The sequence below is a fragment of the Nelumbo lutea genome, chromosome 4 (assembly GCF_056320005.1).
Source record: "Nelumbo lutea isolate HS-2025 chromosome 4, American lotus-T2T, whole genome shotgun sequence".
NCBI lineage: Eukaryota > Viridiplantae > Streptophyta > Magnoliopsida > Proteales > Nelumbonaceae > Nelumbo > Nelumbo lutea.
The window spans coordinates 26,673,862-26,699,291 of NC_142687.1; the positions used below are offsets into that span (position 1 = coordinate 26,673,862).

Here is a 25,430-nt window from a genome sequence, read left to right on the forward strand (position 1 = left end):
GAGTTTGATCTCTCACAAAGCAAAGTAGTATGATAAGTCGCTTTAAGTTCGGGAAAAAGTTCTATCATGTATGAGAATGACAATTGATCTGGTGGGTAGTGGCCTAAAGGGATCATGTTTGACATATCAGCCTCCTCCCATTTTGTGAAATTTTAAGCCCAATTACTCCTTAGCATGGAGAATAGGGATTTTTAATACAGAGAAAAAATAACAAAAATAGAACTCATACAGCTCAACTTATGTGGATCACCTCTACAGTCCAAACCTTTATTGAGAGTCTATTGGGATGTGCCAAGGTTTACCTAATAATTTAGAAGGGCTCTAGATCTAGTTTTCCTTTTGGCCGTTTTGGATGACATTCTCTGAAAAGTTAGTCGAGAATGAAGAAGAGGACATGGAGCATCCTGGATAAAACACGCATCGGAAGCTTGGTGATGGTCCTGATGGACGCGCCTGATAAGGACAATAACTAGTTGTATTGTGTTAGAAGGCTAATGCAGAAGTGGGTTATCTAAGTACAAGCTCCAAGAACCTAACATGGATGAGAGGTAATATGGGCACCGACAGGCACAGTAAAAAGTTCAGGGATGGCAACTTTTTCCGTAAAACCAGGGCCCCGCCCCACCCCGAATAGAGCGGGTTGATGGGGAAAATAATTTTTCCCCGAACCGGATACGGGGCTGGGACGGATTTTGTATATAATTCCCCGAACCCAAAGGTAAATTAGTAAAATATCTCTAGATTTAATATTAATATTTAAAATATCTCTAAGTTTTTCCTAAATTTTTAAAATCCTAGGATCCCATAATTTTAGTTTTGAATTACCCCTAAAATATTATACTTCAATTCTAAAATATCCCCAAATTCCTATATCATATGTATAAATTGTCCATAAAATAGATAATTTTTAAGTAATTGTCTTAAAGCGAGAAAATTTCAAGGATTCCCCATCCCCGATGGGAAATGGATGCCCCGCCACCAAGGACGGGGCGGGTATGGGGCAAGGTATCATGACTTCGGGGCCTGTTGCCATTCCTATTTAAAGGGCTGGGTTGGAAGATATGGGCTCAAGTTTGCTAGAGATAAAAACATGAAAAGAACAACTGCAAATTTGGATTGGTTTGCTCCTAGACAACCTAGGATACTTCCTTGTGGCCCATAAAGGCTCCACATGTTCACTACACCGTCAACCTGTTCCTATCTGTCCAATGGCAAAATAGAGCTCTTTCTCCTAGGTCTCTGTTTCCCACAAATTCTAAATTTCAGCGACTAGTTTTACTTGTAAAGGTTCCAATACATATGGCATATGTTGCTGCAGAGCCTGTGTGTGTGTAAGAGAGAGAGAGAGGGATTCATGTACTTTTACAGGAATCCTATAGTAACTCTGTAAATGTAAGCAATCCAGTTAACAAGTGTATGTGAATAAATACATGCACAAAACATACTTAAAAAATGGATCAAAAGTACCCAATTGTATATTAAGTACATATTTGATATACATACATGATTCATAGAATCAATACTTACGATACAACATAAGGTTTAAAATATCACAATGATATGAGTGCTTAAACCATAGATAAGCACAAAACATACTTTAGAGGGTTCTTGACACATCAGTCTGAAGCAAAATGCAAAACTTGCATTTAGAGATCGATAAATTAGGAGGGGTTCTAGAGTTTAAACATACAAGAACCCTCTAAATCTGTAGATACAGACCAGTACATATATATCCATTCTCTTTTTCAGGGCTAATGTATGGTTTATAGTTAGTTTCATATCATTTGAAAAATCCTTTGCACAGACAAACATTTGCCATAAATAATACATATTTCATATATCTATCTATATTTCCCTCAAGCTTCATGCAAATTATAGGGCATTCGTTTTGGGGTTTTTGAGAGTGGGAAAAGAAACCTATATTCATTTTTCAAATTTATGTGGGGATAATGGAAAGTTTATTTTCATGGGTATCATTTACCTGGGTAAATAACTTTTCCACGTAGGGGAAAGTTGTCAATACTTGGATGAGACAAAAATGTCCCTTTAATAATGGATTTTTATGGCTAACATGGTTATTGGTTTATTTACTTGGGAAATAAAAGAACATGGGTAAATGCACTTATCTAGATAAATGAGTTACCAAAAGCGAAACATAGCCTACAAGTTAAATCCAAATACTATATACTACTTGCATACATGTATAACATATACTTTCAATAATATTATATAAAGCAGATATTTGCCTTAATTTAGGTATAAATCGTAGAAGTTAAATCTAAATATCATACCATATATATTATTAATAATTAATTGAATAAATAAGTTAAACTTTGAGATAAAATATTATACAACAATGTAAAAATAACATGGACGTGCCCATGGAATTTTTCTAGCATTAATTACCATATCACTTTACCAAATCATTGATCTCAAACGTCTAATCAAGATGCCTTACCTTTAGTTGAAATCCTTCAATAAAAAAAAGATAACTATTATTGGAATGATACATGCTCACCCACCTAAATTCCTATTAAGATGGCTCCATGATTTTGATGAATTTGATTAGAACAATACTATCTTCAAAGTCAAAGCCATTAATGTGATGGAATGCATTTTTCTGTACTGGTTGAAGGAAAACCTCCGGATGATGACTTGACATGCACATGGAAGGTCCCATTATCTTTTGCTTTAAAGCTGTTTTCAGTTGCAGTGCAAAACTGCAAATTATGTGCATGGATGCAAAATTATGATAGTGCAAATGATTTGGATGCATATTTTGATTTATTTTTGTTTAAAATTTTATCTCACTTTGTTTTATTGCAGTACAAATAGAGTAAAACAAGACAAAAATCAAAACAAAAAATAAATCAGAATTTGCATTCCTTTCGTTTGCACTCTCATGCATGTATTTGTATTTAGTGCAAATAAAATTGCACTGCAATCAAAGGCAGGTTAAATATTTTTGAAAATTTACACGCTAACCATAAGTTTCTTGTAAATGAAACAAAATCGGTAGAGTCGTAGATAAAAGAATCAGAAACCACCCAAGAATTTTACACGTCAGATTTAGGGGAGCACCGGTCCTCGACAACTGGAACCCTTGATGAATTGGATCAACATAACCTCTCTAGCTATAATTCTTATTGAGGAAGCGATTGGAAGCATAATTGGTCAATATGTCCGCCAAAATTCGGACCACTGTGATCAGAAGACATCTGGATCCTGGTCCAATCCCTTCTGAAACCACACAAGAATTGTTCCTAGTAGCACAACCAGTCAAATATATCATCCAAAACCCGGGCCCACTTAATCAAATGGCATCTGGGTCTTGGTTCGATCCATTCACATCGTATGTACCGAGTATTGCTACTGTCTTCCATCAAGCCCCATCGTCACCATTAATGCATCTCTTCATCAATCACCCCCCACCCCCTCCACTGATTATTGAAGGCTGATGAAAGACAATCTTATCAAAACTCCAGAGCTTCTTGATTCTTCAATAAATGTGGGTTGGCGCACGTGTTCTTTCTGAAAGCTAGGAAGATTGGAATTCTGGGGCAGATGTCGTGTGAGAGTGAACAACACAGCACACACAAACACTCCCCAAATGAATGAATCAGGAGTCCGATCAAGCAATAGCGAAGAAGATCTGCTTCAATAATCAATCTTGGGTAGTGTAGACAAGAGAGTTAAGCTGAGATATATATACTAGAACCAAATTATTAATGTAGTCTAGTCATGAGAATACTTCTGTGTAGGGCCTCCAATGAGAACATCATCAGAGGCTGATCTGATAGTGAAAAGACGTTTCATCAGCCATTTCTCGGGCAAATTACAGACTACAGTCAAGAGTAAATAATATAAGTAGTAGGTTTCACTTGACTTCATGCGTCATCATCTGTCACAGGCTTATTGATGGCTTGATGATGTGTATCATCTGCATGCCCACCGGTTCAACCAATGGGCTACTCTCTATCTTTTATATATCTTGGGCTCAGCTGGCCTCATCTCTCTCTCTCTGAGAAATTCTATTTCTGTGTGTATTAATACACTGGACTATATTATGTTTTCTTCTGTATCCTTCCATTAGTTACTGCTATAATTTCCTTACAGCCTTATTTGGGATGAAAGAATGATATCAGATCACAAGTCACAAAAGTTTGTCTGAGACAAAAGTATTTAATAAAAAATCATATTTGTTTTACATTTCTTTGATTCATGGTGATTTAATACAAATTTTATGAGAATATATATTCTTTCTAACAAATGATTTGAGCTATAATACAACATTGGATATAATGCAATTCAATAAAGTCTTACCCACACAAGCCATGCTTTGTCATTCATTCTATCAACAAGAAAAGGAAAATAAGAAAATAAAGGTAATGGTGATGGCATTTTATATATGTTGTCGCGGCAGCCAAATCATGGTGACCAAATATCATTATAATCATCATCTAAGCCATGTATGTTTAAGTTATATAGGATCGATTATGTGAATCCTGTTTTAATGTTATATTTATTGTTAAATTATGAGTACTTAAATCATTTTTTTATTATTTTTATTTAACATTTTTAGTTTATCTCTTAAACCCTTCAATTTAACAAACAATACCCATCAATGACCCCTTCTTATATTTTTGAAAAATATGTATATAATTAATAAAATTTTGAATAATTTCGTTTTATACTACCCAAAAAAAAACACCAAATTAAATTCCATTTGAGTTTACAAGCTAACTTTTATATGAAAGAGAACGAACCAACTCCATCGAACAAAGATAACAACAATAGGACAACTGACGTAAAAGGGAAGAGATAAATATCTAAAGGTAAGTAAGTTGGGAGAGGGAGCGGGAGAGGAAGAGAGGAGGAGAAAAATAAGAAGAAGAAAAGAAAACTTTACCGATTAAATGAAGCCAGAAAGTAGCCAACCCCAAGACTGACTTCTCCCTTCCGTGAAACCTACATTTTTCACACACACCAAGACAAAATCTTACGGCCAAGATGAACCTAAACTGGACCCCACCACTTCCATTATGTGGAAGGTCGGTCCCTTACACTCATTTTCACATGATGATGACAACCACATGACATGCACAGGAACCATACCCTCTCCCCCCCTCAGTCGATCCACTCTAATCCCCTATCCAACCCACATTGAAAACAACCCAACAGAGACATCAACTTCATCAACTTGATGAAACCCATAAAACTTCTATCTCAATGAGAATCCTACCACATACAACACAACACACATTAATTTGTTCTGATACACGTGGCCCTTCAATCCATTGATCGGGACCGTTCAAATTCATGTGGGCCCTCAATGTAATAGTAGAATTGTTTTGCATTGTAATGAGGCATGTTCATGATCATGTGCATCAAGTGCCCATGCAAGTTGCTTACCCACAAATCCAACGGTCTTCATTTATGCATGAGTTGGTGGGCCATGCCTAGCCATGTCAAATTGGCCTAGCTAGTAGTGTATACAGTCTATTGATAATGATTGACCTCAGGTCCATATATCCATAACAGTGTACTAAGGTGGAGAAGAATAGCAAGAAGAAGAAGAAGAAGAAGAGACAGAGAACTAGGCCTTCTGCTACAATCGTAGAACACCCCCATGACCACTACCGTGGAGCAAGCTTCTCTGAACTACCGGCGGAGAGATGAACCAGCAGCTGATTTCAATTTAAGAGAATGGGCTCACAGGGCTCGTGTCAGCAGAGAGAACACCAATTCAAGAAGGTTTTCTGCTTCGAATATCAGAAGCTTCAGAGAGGAAGCAAGGTCATTCAGATCAAACGCGACCATCTCTAGCACTGCTTCTTCTCCTGGTTACACTTTAAGAGGTATTATTAATTGCTTGTTTAACTTAGCTTGATTCCATATATATATATATATAGCATTTGATCAAATGCTTCCTTCTCTCAATTTCTATCTTCATTTCTCCACAGATGAGATTGACCCAGCTACTTACTCGTTCACCACTGCTCTCAAAGGTAAGATTAAACTTCAACGGTGAAGGTGACGATCGATTGGTCTAAATTAATCGCTTTTTCCGTCGATGAACCCGGTGGTTCTTCTTCTTCTTCATGCAGCTTTGCAGATGAGATCGGGTTACAGTTGGGAATGTTTATCACCAGATGGGTTTGCTTTGAACTCCAAATGGAATGATGCAGAGAAGTATATCTGCAACCCACTTTCAGGAGAAGTCCCAATGGAGTGTTTGTCTGCAAAAACACTCAGTGGAAGGTCTATCCCAACTTTAACAAGCAGAGCTACAATGTCAGGACCTCTTGTTTACTCTCATGCACGCCATATCCAAACAAAGCCTACCATAGCAGAGGATGACCACATTGAACCTGCAATTCAAGGTCCAAACCGCTAGCTTATTCTCATTTTTTCTCGTTTGCAGTTGCATGCATTAATTGCTGTGAGCGAGTTGCTTGAATTAATAAACTTAATAATTTTCTTGTTCTTTGGATTGCAGAGAAGAAAGTTGAGTATTCAACTAGGGATGTGGGCATTCAAAGTACACCACCTGATCTTAGCTCAAGCAGTCCAAGCCCGGCTTCAACTCCTCCAATCAAAGAGAGATCATTAAAGCGTTGTGAAGTTGAAGGTGGAGAGTCACCCAACAACTGCGGCACAAAACTGAAACCTGAGGAAGAGGTATGTCCATGAAAACTACACGCATGGCATGAAGTTGTCTTTGTTCATCGGTTTACGATGAATACTAAATTTGTATCTTACTAAACTGGGGTTGATAATCTTTCTTTTCTGAAGCCAAACTCATTGATGATCTTTCAAAGATTTTAACTCAATCAGAAGTTTATTCAATGAAGAGTGAAAGAAAGAAAAATCATAATACTTCTTTTTTGTCCTTTTTTTTCCTTGGAGGGAGGGCATCAAACTGCAGGTTAAGTACTCATAGATCAGTTAAGGGTCTCTGGTTCTGGTACAAGCATGTTCACATGCTCATCCATGTGGACCATCATCCAATTGGAAGATACTCTAGCCCAGAGAATAGAGATCATCCTCATTGTTCTTTATTAACTTCCCTATTGCAAATATATGGACCCCATTAATGGCAAAAAGACTCATCAATGTGGACCACCCATCCCAAAACCAAAGCCCACTATATTTTGGGCAATCTTGATTCTCCAATCAGGAGCCTCTCCACCAGATCCTCAAAATTTTATGGTGATCAATTTGGATAAATTTCGAATGTTGGGTTGGAACCTGGATTGGTCACTATCACCATTGCTGCAATTTGGACAAATTTCAAAAAACACCCAATTAAATGCTGCCATTTGGACACCTGGCCCCAGCCATCCAATGGGATCTAGGCCAAACACATGGCACATTTACATTACAAAATCAGCAATAAGTCTAGATATTACTCCATGGATGGACCATCAGGCCCATCACGTAGTACCCACCCATCAACAATCCTGATTGTTTTGACAAAATGGACCATCTTTCACATAGGTTTTTACTAGTATGTTCGACATTACCTTTCAGTTTCTAGATATTACCTTTAGATCAAAGAATCAGAATCCCCTGTTGGCGTTGCTTGGGCCAAGGCCCACCAAAGGAATATCCTGACACTTGAGTATTCAAGAGCAGATGTACCAACCAGGTCCCTCCCAAAAGACAGCCAAGTGATTGTTCACCGGGAGTGGTAGATGTAGTGTGGGTCCATTGGACAAAAGATGTCAAAGGAACAGTTGTAATTTTCAGTTGTCAACCAAGCCAAAACAAAGACCCAGATACCATGTGGGTCCAATCTGTTTGGGGGGAGGGGGTAAATAAAATAAAACCCATTTAGGGTTTTGGTTGTATTTTATTGTTTTCATGAATAGGAGCAGCCCAACCATGCTAATACTCTCGTTGAACTTTCCACATATATATGCATGAGTAAGCACAAGTAGTTGAATTCTATTTAAGAAAAAAAAAAAAGCATCATATTACATCTCTGACACTAACATGGGTAATAATGGTGCAGATTGAAGAAGGGAAGGAGAAGAAAGAGAAAGAGAGAGAGGAGGAAACAAGAGAGGAAGCAGAGACAAGGACAGAGGAGCAGATGTACAAGTGCAGGCAAAGTGGGTGCTTATCGTGGACGAGCTTGTGGATGGGAAAAAGGCAGAGAGGAAAGCAAATCAGGCCGAGATGGCAGGTTTTGTTTGGAAGGAGGAATATATGTAAAAAGTAAGGAGTTAAAGATGGAAAGGAGTTGGGGGAAGAGAAGAAAAGATTGGAGAGATTCCCCTCTCTTTTTGGCAGGGATATGCGAAATTTCCAAGGGAGGAGTGAGTGAGTGAGTTATAGAGAAATTAAGGGCAATCAAGCAAGGGCAGAGTAGGGTGGTATCCTTGTTTCTGTTTGGTTAAGCGTTGTAATGTTTTGTTCTTGCTTTGATGCAAAAGCTGACAGCTTAGGTTCACGTGCAAACAAACCAAAACTCTCTCTCTCTCTCTCCAAAGCTCAGAAGTATCATTTGATTTCTGAATATAAACTCCAAATTAAAGCTGTTATATTGAAAAGTTTCACTGGTCGTTTACCCCAAAAACAGTTCCGTGGTAAAAGAGACTGAGAGGGGGAAAAGGAAAAGAAAAATGGAGTCATCATTGATCCATGCGGATGATGAGTGCACAATTTGCTAAAGAAAGTGTCTGTGGGTGTGTGAGGGTTCGTACGACACACTTTACTTCCAAAATGGGTTCTACCTTCTAACGACTAATCACTGCTCATCTTACCTGTATTCCAGGACCGTAACTTGGACCATAAGCTACTTTGTTCAAACCATTTCAATTTGTGTAATTTGACTTTGGTCTTAGAGCAGGGAGAGGTGCCCAAGTTGTGGTTTTGGGACACCTTGCATATTCATATTCTGTGGTTCCGTCAAGTGTTAGTGTTGTTCTGTTCCTACCCAAAATTGGCATTATATAGATATATCTGAATTTGTGATAGAACTCTTTTTTTAATTTTAAACATTCACAAACAGGCATCTAGGATCATTTTTCAACAAGAGTTTTGGGTTGTTCATAGAAAATTTTATTAGGACTGCTCCTGCTCTGCAAAATAGTATCCATATTTTCAGCCACTCCACCTTGCAGGGGCTCATATTCCATGTTTTACAGTAATCGCTATCATATGTCACCTTAGACATTGCACTGTCAAGTGAAGTCACCCTTTGTTCTATTGCTAACACTATCATCATATCACCTTCAGTGGATGCAAACATGTCACCCCTTTAATTTGTATGCATCATTGAAATATTCAGTCACTTCTAACATCGAAATCAATCCAATAAAGGCCATCTATGTTTATAATTAGACCAAATTTTGATCAGTCCCAATCTAATCCTATTTCAAAGTGGTCTTTGTCTTGTCCTAATGGGGACTTGTTATCAAATCCCACCTCCATGAATCATGAGCATTGAGGGTTGCGGAGATCCCCCAGCTTGTTTATTAAAAAAAATAAAGGTCGATTAAGTAAATAGATTGCAAAGGTATTTTAGTAAAATAAAAATTATAGGAGGCATTCTATTAAATGACCCAAAATTAAGTCTAATTCGATCCAAATTTGACAATATTACATAATTTGCAAATAGCCCCTTAACCATTTAACATGCCTAAGGAGTAAGGTTTTGTGGTAGGGATGAACATTATTCGGTTAAAAGTTAAAACCAAAAAAAACAAATAAAATTTTTCAGTTTCAGTTTTTCGATTTGATTAATTTGGTTTTAGGAAATTTCGATTTGGTTTTTTTTTTTTTTTTTGAGTATTTTAGTAATCAGTTTTCCATTTTCATAATTGAAAATTCAGTTTTAACCAAAATAGCTTTAGACCAAATAGAAAATTTTTTAACCTAATAAAGCAAATGCTCACCCCTACTTTGTGGTGTTTGTGAACTCTCATGCATATTTTGAAGGTTTTTAGATGTTACGGACCAACTGCCAGAAATGATACCGCTAAGAACCAGCTCAGTACTGTTTTTAGGCCATGTTTGCTTTTGGGAAGTTATTTACCCATGAAAGTGCATTTACCCATGTTCTTTTATTTCTCAAGTAAATACACAGTGACCACTTTAGCCAGAAAAAATCATTTTAAAATGATCAATTTTGTCATGTCCAAGTGTTAGCAACTTTTCCTCCATGTGGAAAAATTATTTATCCACCTGGGAGATGGGTATCACTTGCCTAGGGAAAAAAAATTTTTATAGACCCCACAAATTCGAAAAGAGAGCATGGGTATCTTGATCAATGGGAACCAAAATCCCATTACCCAGCTTTCCCCCATCTCAAAAATTCAAAAGATGAATAGGCCTTAAACCCAATGTTTTGAAAACTGACCCAGAGGTTGAACCATTTTTGCCTCCAAGTCATGGGTCACTAGTTCGACCGTTCGGGTTGAACAGGTCAGACTGTGCCACATCAACCATATAGAAATTTAAAGATATATATAAACATGTATTTTATGAATAAATAATGTAAAATTATATTCTACATAAATATATGTATTATTTTATATTTAATTTATATTTTTTTAATTCAATTTTAATTATCTTATTATAAAAAATATTAAAATTTGTAATTTGAGACTAAAAAACGAGTTTTTTGACGAAAATAGTAGGACAAGTCACACTTATGGACACATATGTCTTGAAAAGTTACTCAACAATCCAACCGTATGATTCAAACAATTTTTAACCTTTCTCCAAATTTTACTCAAACCGAACCTAAAATCTTGACTGGATGATGATTTGATGAGCAGTTCAACCGGCCGGGTCAACAACACTCCTTATACTAATTCCATATTATATATTTAACAGTGGGGTTATAAAAGTACATTAACCAGGCTGACCCGGTGTGTGAATCAAAGTCATACTAGACCAACTTTTCATCATTTTCATAAAGTGCTGAAATATTTTAGAATAATAATTAGAAGATAAAATGTGCAAAGGAAACAAAAAAGTTGTAAAATAGGAAGGAAAAAGAAAAACATTATAAATATAAACCTAATACATCATCAAACCCTCTCTCTCTCTCCGCCGCTTGGGATTTTGTGGCCTTTTGAATTTAAAAACAAAAAAAATCAAACATAATACTATTTAAACTCACCCATAAGGCTACAACCAAACCAATTCAATTTCCTTGTATTAGAAAAGTGAATGTCATGACTCTCCAAGTTGCCAAGAAGAACGTAATCACTCCCACTCCCACATCTTTTTAACACCGGCATGGTAGTGCACCGCAAAGATGTAAATATGAAATTTCAAAAGAGCATTAGATAGATGTGACGGGTGGGAAATAACAAGGGAAAAAATCCAAGCCATAGGCTTACAAAAATGGCTTTTTTTTTGCCACGTGGCTCAAGTGTAAAATCCAAAACTAAAAGCTGGCCTCATCTTAGACTGGTGAAACATGTGGACACCTTTTGGTCAGCCACCTCAGCCACGACGTGTACTGATATTCCAAGTCCCAACTTCGTTTTGTCTACAAGTACGACCAAGCATGCCTGATTGGAATTCTAAAAATAAAGGAAAGGAAGCTGGCACATGGAGGGACCAATCCACGGTGAAGATTCAGTGGTGTACAAAGCTGATGTGAAGGGTCCTACACAGAATCACATCAGTGATGTGAAGCTGCAGCTGTTAGACATACACAAGTCATAACACCTACCACTAATACAGCATCACGTGGTACAGGTACTTTCACTTAGCTCTTCTTCTTCTTCTTCTTCCTTCTCCTCCTCCTTTACATAACATGGTCATTTCCCTTCCAACATATTTTACCAGGTGGTCCTGTTGCTGTTGTTGGGCCGGACAACATTCGCCTCATCAGCAGGTACTATTCAATACTGATGCTGTGATGCGATGCCTCCTTTGTGTTGTACAATTTGCACAAACTCTCACATCCATTCATTCCATAGACCATAGGGAGGTAGCTGGGATTGGGAGTGGAGGGGTCGTCCCTGCAAGAGATGACAGACAGCACCACCACCTACATTGGAAAAAATACTGGCCCAGTTGGGCGGTTCCCAGGGCCACTGTTTATTTGGTTGGGTGCCTTAAAGTTGAGTCTTTACTAGTGCTGGCAGGCCCCAAGTGGAGAGAACCGTCTTCCCACAGCCCTGCCTTGTAATCTGATTGATATTCATGTACCCATCACTGCACTGAGTGAGATAGTCCGATTGTGTAGCTAGAGGTCTAGGTGGTGTCATGTGTCAATCACCACATAAGACAAGAACTTGTGCCACTCAGAGAGAGAGAGAGAGAGGACATCTGATTAGCCATTTCACCTTTTGTGATTGCAATCTGATAGGAAATTTGGTTGCATGGGAGTTTCCAGTTTTCACTGCTGCTTTCGTAGCTGGTACATGGCCAAATTCCTGGAGCTAAGGGAGGGCGGCCAATGAGGCAATGGCCAAAGCAACTGGGTTTCTGTTGGGTTTTGCTCAGGCCCAGCGTGGGAACATGGTATTGAACAGGGACCAACCTGACCAAGAAATGGGGGAGTCTATTGGTGGGCTGGGTGGGGTTCAAGGTTGGGGGGACCTTAGGAACGGATTTCACAAACACAATTATTAGACATATCACATATGTAAGCACTCAGAGTGCTTACAACTGAGTGCTTAACATTGTTAAAAAGAATATCATTAAAAGGAACAAAAGCAAAACAAATGCATAGTTGATTCAGGTTCTTGTTGACAACAAAGGACACAAGTCATCAATCTCAATACCCCCTAAGAATCAAATCCTGATTAACTAAGACAGTTCCTGCAAATTTTCCACAAGAACAACTTAAACCTAGGGAGGGAGGGAACATGCAATTTCCACACCTTCCTAATTAGATTCCTCACCCTCCAACATCGTATACTTTGTATCCAAATGAATTTTCCATCAACAGCTTGGTGGAGTTAGGTTGGTCTGAAGAATAAAGAGAATCCATATCATTCTTGTTAAGCCCTCCATGTGTAATGGCAATCATAAACTTTTGTTTTTGAAAACAAAAATGAACCAGATTAGTGTTTTGAGCGTTTGGTAAGAGTTGCTTTTAAAAACATGAACTAGAGACAGAAATGCTTTTAGCCCCAAAATTTTAAATTGTAGGTCTGTTTTAGGGCTTTGAAAGCACAAACCCTGAGGCCTGATGCTTATCCAAATACAGATACTTTTAATCCTGAAGTTCATTGCAGTTGACTGTAACTACAATCAAACATGTTAAAAGCTTGAGTGGAAGAATCTCTCTGCCTGGGTGGCAAATTACCCGATCTCACCAAACTCGTTCTCTCGGCTCGAACAATCCTTCATAGCTTGGCTCTTGAAAGTGCATTTTGGGTTCAGATGCAAACCCAACGCTTATCATTTCCTTAAGTTAATATAAATCAGCAGTGAGTTTTCCATTTGGAAGATTTTAATTTATATAATAAGATGAAACTGGTAGAAAATTCCGTCTGCATTTAATATGGAATCTGGATCTACCAAAAACAGAATGTGATTCAATTAGGCCAATGTTTTGAATGAAGCTCAAAATAGTGAAAACACATAAAATGTGCAGGATAACAATGTGATATGACTTGTACACAGCTTAGCAGCAGGTTCCAACATCCATATATACATTTAGAGATTTGTATCCACAAAATCTGGAGGCCCATTTGGTGTAGGGCAAGCTGTTAGCACTAGTGCAACAGTTGAAGCATAGCAGTAGCTTAGTCCCCTATCCCTCTTCTTCACTGTCTGCTCCAAAACAACACGTAGTAATGTTACTTTTGAAGGTCAGATACACATTAAACCAATAATTAGATTCTAAAATCATAATATCAACCCCCCAGGTCAACAGTATATGACAACCACCTTTTCTCTGTGACCGAATACTTGACCACAAGGAATTAATTCCACAATATCAGTGAAAATAACTATGCACTCAAAAAAAAATTTGCCTTCTACTATTCTATTGTTCTTCATACTGGTAGCACATCTATCACCCATACTGCTGTTAAACCTATATTCTCCTCGTTTTGGCCTTTATCAGCCACACCTATGTTTTGAATATAAATAGCTTTTACATACTGGTGATGTTCAAAACTTCAAATAGGCAAGTAATAGACGTGAATTACTTAAAATATAAGGACTGAATAAGTACTGTTAAATAGCCACATTGTGAAGGAAATGACTATGCAGTACCTGCAATCACAAGAGATGGCAAATCATCTGAACTGTCATGCTTTGGCTTAGCTTCATCACTGCCACTTGGAAATACATCAGGAACCTTCCTCATCCTGAGCCTTTTCCTTCTACATTCCAAAAATTGGCAAAAAAGAAAAGGAAAAAGTACTCAGCCTTCCTGTTGCCTTTTTAACATAGAAGGAATCAATGTTATCCACAATAACTGAATGATGTATAAGAATAAATACAATGAAAAATATACTACAATTTATTGTTTGCTAGTGGAAATTTGAAAGGTCATCATAATGCATGAGTTTTGCTAACAAATTACCTCGCACCTCTTCAAGAAAGTAGTTTTGGCATCATAAACACTAACTTGACCCTAGCATAAACGATTATTGGATCATGAAGGGTCCTTGCAAACTTGTCAAGTTGAAGACTTAATGTACACCTTATCATAGGATTTAAACAAAACCCATAACATAATATCATTGAACAAAAAATTCAAGGGGAAAAACAAGTCAAAACGAAAGTAGACAACAGTGGCAGAGCAACGTCATAAGGTGGGGAGTCCCCCCAAAAAAAAATATTTTTAAATGTTAGTTACAGCCAGTGTTTTAAAAGCTCAAGGGCCAATTTGTGCCTGAGGCACAAGGCGAGTTGCGCGCCTTTTCAACAAAGGTGCAAAATTACAAAAAAAAAAAAAGATAAAAAGTGGAAAAACAAGTCAGAAAATTCCAAAAAAAATGCCAATTTTTTTAATGCAATAATTTTAAAAAATATTAAACATAATGTTAATAAAAATATAAACTTAAATTTTAAAATAAATGATTTAAAAAACCTATTATCTAAAATTAAAATACATAAACATAATATGTAAAGTGTATTTAAATGAAAATTTAAAAATAAAAGCAAACATATAAAGCATTTTCAAGCATGTAAAACCCACAATCTCTTTTTTTCCTTAATTGCATTGCTTCAAGTAGTTAATGTGATGTAAAACATATTACATTCTTGATTCTATGAGTCGCCTTTGTAGCACGCCCCTTGAGGCAAGCACAAACAAGACTATGTTAGGGTTTGAAATTCTTGTTTCTCACATAAAAAATAATGATCTTACAACTTTCACTGCCTTTTAAGAAGATATTTTATTGCAATGAATGAATGAACATGAGCAAATAGGGGGTTCTCAGAGCTCCGGAAACCCTAACATAGACTTGTTTGGACTTGCCTCGAGGGGCGTGGTCAGGGATCTGGGGACAGAGCCCCCGGCCCAGCCATTAGACTCAATAAAAGCAAAAAGTGCAAAATTTTAAAAAGGTGCACGCATGGGCTAAGGCACATCAGGGGCATGCCTAGGACCTATAGCACCTAGGCACACCTTTTAAAACACTGGTTACAGCCTTACAAGGGAGCCAAGGACTGAGCTACCATACTACTACAGCACAACCATACAGCTCATTTTCATGGGAATATGGGAGTAATCGATTACAAATATGAGATAACCATCCAAATAAATTGTCATTAACAGCATATAAATACAAGAATATGTGCAATGCACTTCCACACAGAAGATTTAATTATTAACTAATTTTTACAACATTATTCCTGATTATAGCTAGAACAAACAGAAAACCTCAAGTGTATCTGAAATTTAAAAGCCAATAAACTCAACTTATTTGACACCAACAACTAAACTAATAATTGCATTTACCTTACAGAAGAAATATAATTCCCAATCATCTTTGTCAGTTCATCGTCAAAAGTAAACCACTTTTCTTGAGGTGGAGAAGAATCCCAGCTTCCAACATCTGCATATAAAATAAATAAAGATAGAAAGAACAAAGACAATATTTATCAAAAAAAAAAAGAACAAAGACACAATCCAATCCCCTGAACTACTTCAAAACATTAGCAGAATGCAATTAAAACAGACCTTGTAGTAAAAAGTTTGGCCCATCAGAATAGCTTCTTAATCTCCAAAATGCATGACCATTTTCATCCCTAAGAGTAGGCTCTGTCCTGACAGCGTCTGATCTTTGTTTCTCTGTCAATATATTTTAAATAGAAGACTCAATAAATTGCTCTTCAGAGAACCTTTTGTTGGTATTTATGAAGCCCATGGAGATACAATTAAAAACAACCAACAGGAAAAGATGATACAAAAATATTTTGGATAAGAGTAGTATCTAAACAATTTTTACATGGCCAAATGCTTCCTGTTAGATGAGCATGGTGGCTTCGAAATTTGCCACATTCATCAGGATTAATCATCTTCCATTGGGGGCAGGTATGGGGGTAGGGGAAGGGAATGGATTGGCAATCTAATCTTTATTAATTTGAATACTCAAAGTAATCGGTGACTGATGCCATCAAATAAGAGGGTATAACAAGTTGAAACTCATCATCATCATTTAGCATATAAGCTAAGATGTTATTTTTGCCCTATTGTATTGAGTTGTTTACTGTCTTACTTATATTCTTTACTTGTCTATGAAGGGGCATTTTTGCAATTGTCCTGATCCATATAAATAGTAAACAAATGGGCTAAAAAATGTTGAATGAGGGTATCATAGACTCAACCCCTATTCCATTCTATCATGACCAATTTTGAAATGCCAAAAGCATAGATAAACATGCATGTAGTATAAGAAAGCTCCAATATAATTTTCATTTTGGCATCTTGCTGTTCTTTTCTCTTTTCATTTCTTTCATTTTCAAATAATCGTGTATTTTTGGCTATGAAGGAATCTAAACCTTTGACAGCATTAGTGATGAGGGTGGATTTGGCCCTCCAATGACATTGCAACACATGGCACCTCAAAACAACTAGGTGACACCCAAAACCACTCAGGCAACAACTTGCCAAGTTGATGGTGTCCAACATGGCGACTCGCAAGACGTGTTCGCCGAGGAATTTGGCATGCATATCCAAACACTCCCACAATCCTTGGAAATTGGCCCACGTGCCGAACGATCTAGAGGGTGGTCAACATGCATGGCGATTACCTCCAAGAATCTCGGACTAATTAGACACAACCTCACGGAGATCTTGGGGGCAGTATGTGAGCAATTCCTATATAAAGGCACCAACCCCAAAGGAAGTAGGCAAGTTCTAGTTCTCAAACTTTGTGATTTTTAGCTCGCAATTTACTATGAGAGTAATGACTTAAGCATCAAAGCAACCTCACCAAATTAGCCACCCCGGGTACTCTGACATTTGGTTCCTTGCAAGTCTCTAAAGAGCAACAAAGCTCATCAATTCAGCTAGGCACCTCACAGGCAACTCGACACCTGGTCAACTCACCACCTAGCTTGCCCAGCTTGACTCAGCTCAATAGCCAAAGTTCTCCACTTCGACCTGAGTCACCGACCACTTGGAAGCAAACCAAATGACAAGGTACTTAGCCAAAAAATTAATACATAACCAAAAATCAATTCATCAATTAGACTCTCATCAAAGCCTATATTGCCAAGGTATGGTAACAATGCATCTGACAATATGCCAAATGAAGAATTTACATTAGAATTTGAAGTATCCAACACAATGTAATACTCTTTTACAGGTATTCAGGAATCAGAACAAGACCAAGTGAAAGACATCTAAGAGCTTCATAAAAGTTATTATATAATATGACAAAAAGTGACATCACACAAAAGTCACCATGATTTTGCAATGCCTGGTCCCTGGAAAGTTAGACTTAACAGAAACCTAAACTGAGACTACAAATCTCATGGCCTGGTAAAGAGCTATCACAAGGCCAGGTGATCATTAGCTCATCCAAATATAGTACTAATGTAGAAGCACTTGGCTCTAATTTTTGTGGTCAACATTGAGCTTAAGTGGCTGGGATTCTTGAGGTATGAGTCATGTTATTGTATTTCAACATTGGAAATTTCATTCTTTTACGTTTAAAATCTCTTCAACAAATGTGCATTTTGTCCTCTTATTGGTGAACTTTCTTTTGCTTACAACCATAAAAGGCTAAGCCATGTGTCAGACTACTAAGTAATCATCTGTGATCTGCCCAAACAAATCCCAAGGCTATACCATTGCCATGTATCTAATATCTTCACAACTCCCATATAGGCGCATGATGATGCCATCTTTTTTTATCACAAGGGTCAAAGCCTCAGACAATGTGCAAGTGGATTCCTCCTGCTATCGGTTTGTCACTTAACCCTATTGTCTGACTAAGAAACTATATTAGCCTGAGAAGTATTTGTGGTCAACCATTTATCTGTTAAGTGTTAACAGCATATAGTCTGGTGCCTGTCCCCATTCTTCTGGGTGAGCAAAAACTCACCAACTCCAAAGAGTATAAGTGCATGATTTATCAAGTCTTTTAATTGTTTAGTTTTGAACATGCTGCAGTTCATCATATCAATAATTTCATAGAGACCCCTTGGAAAGACAGAAAGATTATGAGGCTCAGTGCCTATCATTAAAAATAAATAAAAAGAACAAGTGTTCCACTAGGCTTGATTCAACAGCTGAATTCATCATATCCCCTATACCCTAATGCAAATTAGGAAACAAAAGAACAATGTGAACTTACATGCTTATACACAAATACATGTTAAGTCAAAAAAGAAGCCAGCTAGCTCCTTGTCCTTGAACAAAGACATCTTCATAACCTTTCCGATGTGGATGCCCTGTACTCCCACGCAAAAACTAAGAGATATTTTTCTTCTGGTAAGGCAAGGAAACAGGAAACACAACTATACAAGTCCCTGCTGCTTACTTGGGTTACACTACACATTCACTAGAAAATTCAATGGTCCTTGCTTCACATATCCATACTCTCTAGTTCTGCTTTCTCTTATTCTGTCATCACCTGATAACACCCCAAAGGCACTGAATAAGGTGGAAGGGCAAAACAGGATTCATACAGCTATATAACTGGGAGAAGGCATTTTTCAGTTCAATTGACAACACCAACATGCTCCATTAATATACAGATTTTTATTTAATGCCTTGTTTAATCATTTGTCCATCTTAGCTTTCAAAATCCTCATTTTCAAGCATCCTATAAAACCTTTTAGTTTGAACCACATGTTGATTGCAATACACACCTAAGACACATGCACTCTACCCTTTTACTCTAATAGTCTAATACTATTGGAAACATCTTCTATCTCTTTCATGTAATTGACCTAAAATAGCAAAATCGGTTGCTTTTAGTAAACTCTTGGTCCAAATCTAAACTGAATTTTATCCCCATTACCAAATTTAATCCATATAGTATACTTTAATGGAGATTGCTTCAAAATCTACATAATTTAAAGCATTTTTCAAATGCTTAGATTTTCAATTACCCTCCCCCCTCAAAAAAAAAAAAAAAAAAAACTCATCAATCAATACAGTTCATTTGCAAACCACATATACCATCATACATCTTCTGCATCCCTAATTGGCTATGTTCAAATATATAATAAAACATCTGGAAAATACTTAATTGTGAATAACCTCCCTAACCAATCCAAAACCGTGATATTCCCTTCAAGGCTCCCTAGCAAAATGACCAAGGCTTAAAGGCTTGGGGTTTGTTTGTGAACCACAAAATTGACATTAGGCTCAGCTAAGAATGAGGAAAGCAACAGAGCCCAAATTCAATTTGTTGGCCAAGAAGGAACCAACCTCATTGAATGGAGTGAGCTCCCTATAAAGAAAGAGTATCAATTCACTTCAAGTTAGCTTTCCAAATTGAAACAAAGATCCCTACAAGAACCAATGAATGACCAACTCAAGAGAAGTTAGCTCATGACCTCATGTCATGACAGCCCTTAATGCAACAGGCTGTCAGGCTCAGAGTTTACAATACATTTGATTGTCAAGCATTAAAAAGAAACTATCCACAAATATATTACGAGAAAGAAAAAGAACAAACTATATGATGACCAAGCACATACTCTTGGATGCCATCTCCATTGCCTCTAGTGTCTCAGAATGAGCTTTTGCTGCTTCAGTTTTTATATTTGCAACAAGATCATCATGCTCAGAAATAGAAAGACGAGCACCATTTTTTTCAATAATAGCCTTTGCTATCTCATTTTGCAACTTCTGCTTCATGCCTTTCTCCTATTTAACAAGGAAATAAATAGATAAACTAATATTTTAAGAAAAGCACCACTAAGGCCTAGTTCGTTTAGAAAGAGGCCATTTACCTGGGTAAGTGCACTTACCCGGGTAAGTGTTTCCCAGGAAACATTTACCTGGGAAAGTGTATTTACCCATGTTCTTTTTTGTTAAATTTACCTGGGTAAATGAGACCTTTCAACTTCCCCATGTTCTTTTGCCTCACCCACTTTCCCAAGTGGTTAATTTTTCTATGTTTTGTCATTTTTACCCTTGGGTCCAGGTCCATGCTTTTTGAATTATATTTTTTAATGGACATTTTTGACTTATTATATTTTGAGCATTTACTCTCCACTTGGGAAACTTTCCCAAATGGGAGAAGGGTTACACTTTCCCAAGTAAGTGATACCCAAGGGAAAGGGATTTACTGTGGATCTCACCTAAATCTTGAAAAAGAGCATGGGAGAGTTGGTCAATAGGAATCAAAATCCCATTGACCAACTTTCCCCCTTCCAAAATCTGCAAAACAAACAAGGCCTTAAAGGTAAAAATTTAACCACAATTATTATTTACCTTATTTTTTGCAGCAATAACCTTCTCTCTTGCTTCCTTCTCTTTTTCTACAAATTTTGAATTCTGTTCATCAATCCAATTCCTTATTTCTCTGAAATACAACAAAAAAAAAATCATATATCAAACTCTAAAGAGAGAAGGAGAAATGGAATTGTACAGTCTAGAATGCTATCACTTACGCAGTACCAAGAGTCTCATCACATAGAAAAGTCAAAACCCTCAACTTTTTTGAGGCATCTAGCTTGTCATACCCATCACTACCCCTATCAAAAAAATCTGAAGGAATTTCCTGCACTGTGCACTGGGACTCAGAGATGCATTTCCCAAGAGCTTTCAACCAGGAATTCCCACTCCTTGTTGGACTTAAAAGGGACCTAACAACAAAACAATGCAGGTAGTCAACAGGTAACTCCAGAAAAATAACTAGAAGAAATTGTCCCTCATGCAAAATCACTTAGAAGAAAATGCATACTCTTCTCCTGCATCTTTCAGTATCAAAGATAACAGTTGGATATGGAATCGAACAATTGAAGAATACATTCCTCGACGCCCACTTCTCCCACGCATTAATTCTCTGAGAACTGACTCAGCCTGCCCTTTCTTCAGATCAAGAACCTAAAACAAAAAAAACACCTCAATTGAAAAACCATAATGAAATAGATAATAGCAAAACACCCAGTCTGTGTTGCTTTACCACATGGTTCTAGTTGACAAAACCTACTTGTTCAACCAAGAAAGATAACTCCAAAGTTTTAGCTAAACAACTGGTTCTGAATTAAACATAATTAGTGGCAACATATTCAAAATTCAAAGAAATGCCTTTGCAACTCCACCATAAACTTTAGAATGAACTAGCATGTCATACTTGCTTGTTCAAGTTTCAAAAATCACTCCTCATGTACAAATTTTAATGTCAAAATTCAAGCTCCTCTTCCTTCAAAACCAATACATGAACACAATTGAAGTGACTCAAGTGTCGAACTAGAAGGTTATAGTCATTAACTTTTTTGAAGATGAAAATTCATTAATAATAATAAAAAGTACAAGAAGATGTGACAAGTTATCACCAACTATTGACAAAATTACATAAAAAAAACCTCAAAAGAATAAAATTCAAAACGTAAATCATCAGCTGAAATTCAATGTGCACCATCTCCCGGCCCCATTGCAGAGAAACCTATCCAGCCTCAGTAAGAAAGGAGAATCCTGCCCATTTGACCACGCAAATTTAGAGCCAATAAGCCCCAGTTCTTCCAACTCATTTATCCTTGTAAAGTCCCCAAACTTCCTCATCGCCCCTGACATTCTCCTATCCCTCCCCCGTTCATCTCCCATATCCTCCTTACCACATTGAAATTCCCACCTACCAACCACGGCTTAACCCCTGCATCATGAAACCCTTTCAGATATTACCTTCACAGAATCAATGGTTTGCAATTAAGAACAATTTTACATCAATGAAGATGTAGTTTATAACACAACTATCATTCAAGATGTAATAATTATCTACACAAAGCAAGAAGGGAAATATTTGCCAAGTTCTCTGCTTAGAATGAAAAACACTTTCTATTCACTTCAATAGTATCGCATGCAGTGTTTTAGAAATTAGAAGCACAACACGAGAAAAGCACAAGGGACTTTTGGTGCCCATTGTGCAAGATACAAGGTGAGACATAACCTTTTTTAAGCAAAGCACCAAAAAAGTAATATTAATTGAAATGAAATTTTAAATTTAAAAGGAAAACTAAATGTTTTAAAAGGCCTAATGGCTCAAAATAAAATACATGACGTAATATAATAAACATGTTCAAAATTAAGCTATAGAAACAAAATCAAGCATAGCATTTAAAGCATATTTAAACACTCAACAATTCAAGCATGTAAAACCTTCAACATCTTTGTTTTTTCCCAATTGCATTAATTCAAGTAGTTAGCAAACCAAATTTTGTGTTTACCTGTCCAAAAGCTTCACAGAACTCCAGGAATTGCAAGGCATGCCCAACATCCTCAGGAGAAAAATCAATTCCAGCTACTGTTGCCACATCAATGCCATTAGGCAATGGGACATCAGCATCAGAATCATCCTTGTGGATACTTGTACAATTTTTCTTAAGTTTGCGAGATGCTGACAGCGGCTTCTGCTTGGCACTGATATTATCAGCATTTCCACTATCCGGCACTTCTTTCTTATTGCGGGCTGCCAATTTGCCATCTCTTTTATCCGTTTTCTCGTTTTTTGCAATGGGGTCTGAAGGAACCACCTCAGAACCCTGCACCTGAGATTTCTTTTTCTCCGGAGGTTGGCTCTTACCACTCTGATTTGCTGTCTTTACCTCTTTCTTGGTGGGAGTTACAGAGACTTCCTTTGAAATCCGAGACTTCTTAGTGCTCTTCTTCTCCGCAGGGGCACCATCATCCCTAATGACCTCACCCACACTGTCGGTAGCATCATTCTGCAATATTTGTTTCCTCTTGCTCTTTCCATTCTTCTTATCGTCACCATCTGATGTTAAAGGTTTAGGTTGCGAGTTCAAATCAACTTTTCCAGCAAACAAATTTTCCTTCCCCATTTTTTTTGGTGAAGCTGCGACAGTCACCTATCAAAAGCGAGTGCAATTTTATTTAAAAAAAGAGCAAAGAAAGCATGAAAAACAGGAAGGAAACCATGTTTACAAACAATACACTCTATGAGTGAATTTGGAATCAGCCAACGTGTGGGATGGAATTACTATCATCCATACCTTGTTTGAAGCATCTTGCTTTTTCGGAGAAGAAACTACATTTTTAAGTATCTTCTCAGCGCCCACGTTCTCTGGGCCTTTGACATGCAGCATTTCCGAAACTGAAGAGAAACCAGTGGCTTTGGCAGTGTGCACGAGGATGCCAGTGGGTTGGTGGCCTCGTTTTTTCCTGCAAAAGCGTATGTGTGGATTCATCAATGAATGCTGACATGATAAACAAGAAAATCCAATTTGAGAAACTCAAGTTTCGACGATAACAAACAATTACATGCAGAAACTGCAGTTGCAGATTCCTCTACATTTCGGGCATTTCCAATCACCAAGTAAAGCCACCTCTTCTGCCTTCTCTCCATATCTAAACCAAGACCGACAAACTAAGTGAGAAATATATATATATATATATATATATATATATATATATATATATATATATATATATATATATATATATATATATATATATAGAGAGAGAGAGAGAGAGAGAGAGAGAGAAATAGAAAAATAAGTTATAAATTTGCTGATAATTTTACCTGTTCAAGAGGCATTTGTGACAGAACTTAATGGTACAGGGCTTATTGTCTCTCTGATTTTTGCAGGAAGCAACGAAGTTCATAGTCTTTTGCCGACACTGCAATATTTTTTTTTTTCTTTTACTTCTCAAAAACTCATAAAAGAAACAAATTATTTTCCTTAATGAGTATTCCGGGTTTAATTTAATCTGACCTGGTGACAAGTCTTTCCATTCTCAGAATCATAGATTCGACCTCCAACCACACGAAGCCCTGGGGATTTCGCGCGCTTTGATGGTGAAGAACAAGGAGGCTGAGGAACCGACGACTGTTCTTGCGGCTGCTGATCATCACCCGACTGTGCCTTTTTCTTCTTCTTCTTGGCCTCACTATTGGTAGAGACGATGGGTTTGGAAGCAGAGGTCTGGGACACCGCCATAGTTGAGAGAGAGAGAGAGAGAGAGAGAGGAACAGATTTCGGTTACTTTCGGACTTCCGATTAGTTCGGCTTGGAATTTTCAGTGAGTTTTCATGTCTCTGGATTGGCGGGAGATGGAAAATTGGATTGAAAACGACGAAATTTCAATAAGAACGGAGGGGGTTAATCAAAATTTTTTTGGAAGGTTGTTGAGGCGCGAAGCAACTGTGAAATGGATGGGGCCTCTTTTTGAACTCGGATCCAATCCTTACAAGGCCGTGCATACACCGTGCTCACAGCCACTTGCAGCCGTTAATTAAGAATATCTCTCATTAATAACAACATATAAGTACGGAGATAATCTCTATAGACGGTTGAAATTGGCTGTGAATACTGTACAAGCACGTCTTACGAGGACTGAATCAGATCTGGCGGCAAAATTTCACTTTTGCCGTTTCGCGCCTTCTGGCGGTTTGTCAATTTAACAGGTGGAAGATGGAATATCCGGTCTTATTTGTATTGCCGTATCGGTCACGGAAGGTATTCCCGAAGGCCAAAGCCGCGGCCCGCGGGACTTGACTAGGGGTGTAAATCGAGTCGAGCCGCCCGCGGCCCGGCACGACCATGCAGGCCGTGCGGACTAACCCAGTCCACAGCATGGCACGAGCCTGCACTGGCCTGGGTCGTGGGCCATGCCAGGCCAATCCCCAAATTTTTCACTGGGGAGGGCGCACAGCCCACACACGCCCCACTTTACACCTGTAGACTTGGCTTCCTTTTTATTTATTATTTTTCTAATCCATAAACAATGAAAAAAAAGAAAAAAAAATGAAGATCAGATTATAAACCCTTATTCAAGTCAACCACTCATAATTTTGCCACGTGGAAAGTGTGTTACCGGAGGACTCTGCTCCACGTGTTGAGAC

General features: G+C 37.6%; 2 protein-coding genes across 4 annotated transcripts; one reads left to right on the forward strand and one right to left on the reverse strand.

Moving 5' to 3' along the window:
* The first annotated feature begins 5,499 nt into the window (after window positions 1-5,499).
* On the forward strand, window positions 5,500-8,558 carry LOC148854750 (uncharacterized). The gene is made up of 5 exons (XM_088985194.1): window positions 5,500-5,858; window positions 5,964-6,008; window positions 6,108-6,383; window positions 6,500-6,681; window positions 8,018-8,558. The coding sequence occupies exons 1-5, from the start codon at window positions 5,630-5,632 to the stop codon at window positions 8,225-8,227; spliced, it is 942 nt and encodes a 313-aa protein (XP_088841320.1). The 5' UTR covers window positions 5,500-5,629; the 3' UTR covers window positions 8,228-8,558.
* A 4,898-nt stretch (window positions 8,559-13,456) lies between these two features.
* On the reverse strand, window positions 13,457-24,727 carry LOC148854751 (uncharacterized). Of its 3 annotated transcripts, XR_016113048.1 has the most exons (14): window positions 24,301-24,727; window positions 24,108-24,205; window positions 23,846-23,932; window positions 23,578-23,746; window positions 22,792-23,433; window positions 21,309-21,451; window positions 21,016-21,210; window positions 20,837-20,927; window positions 20,098-20,266; window positions 18,744-19,022; window positions 16,121-16,231; window positions 15,899-15,995; window positions 14,203-14,312; window positions 13,457-13,755 (listed from the first exon to the last, which is right to left on the reverse strand). XR_016113048.1 is itself a non-coding variant. In XM_088985195.1 (13 exons), exons 1-13 carry the CDS (start codon window positions 24,523-24,525, stop codon window positions 13,736-13,738), a joined length of 2,157 nt encoding a protein of 718 aa, XP_088841321.1. In that variant the 5' UTR covers window positions 24,526-24,727; the 3' UTR covers window positions 13,457-13,735. The 3 variants fall into 3 exon arrangements, 1 of the variants encoding a protein (XP_088841321.1); XM_088985195.1 differs by lacking the exon at window positions 18,744-19,022; XR_016113049.1 differs by lacking the exons at window positions 13,457-13,755; window positions 14,203-14,312 and having other exon boundaries at window positions 15,979-15,995; window positions 18,744-18,840; window positions 18,930-19,022.
* Window positions 24,728-25,430: the final 703 nt, after the last annotated feature.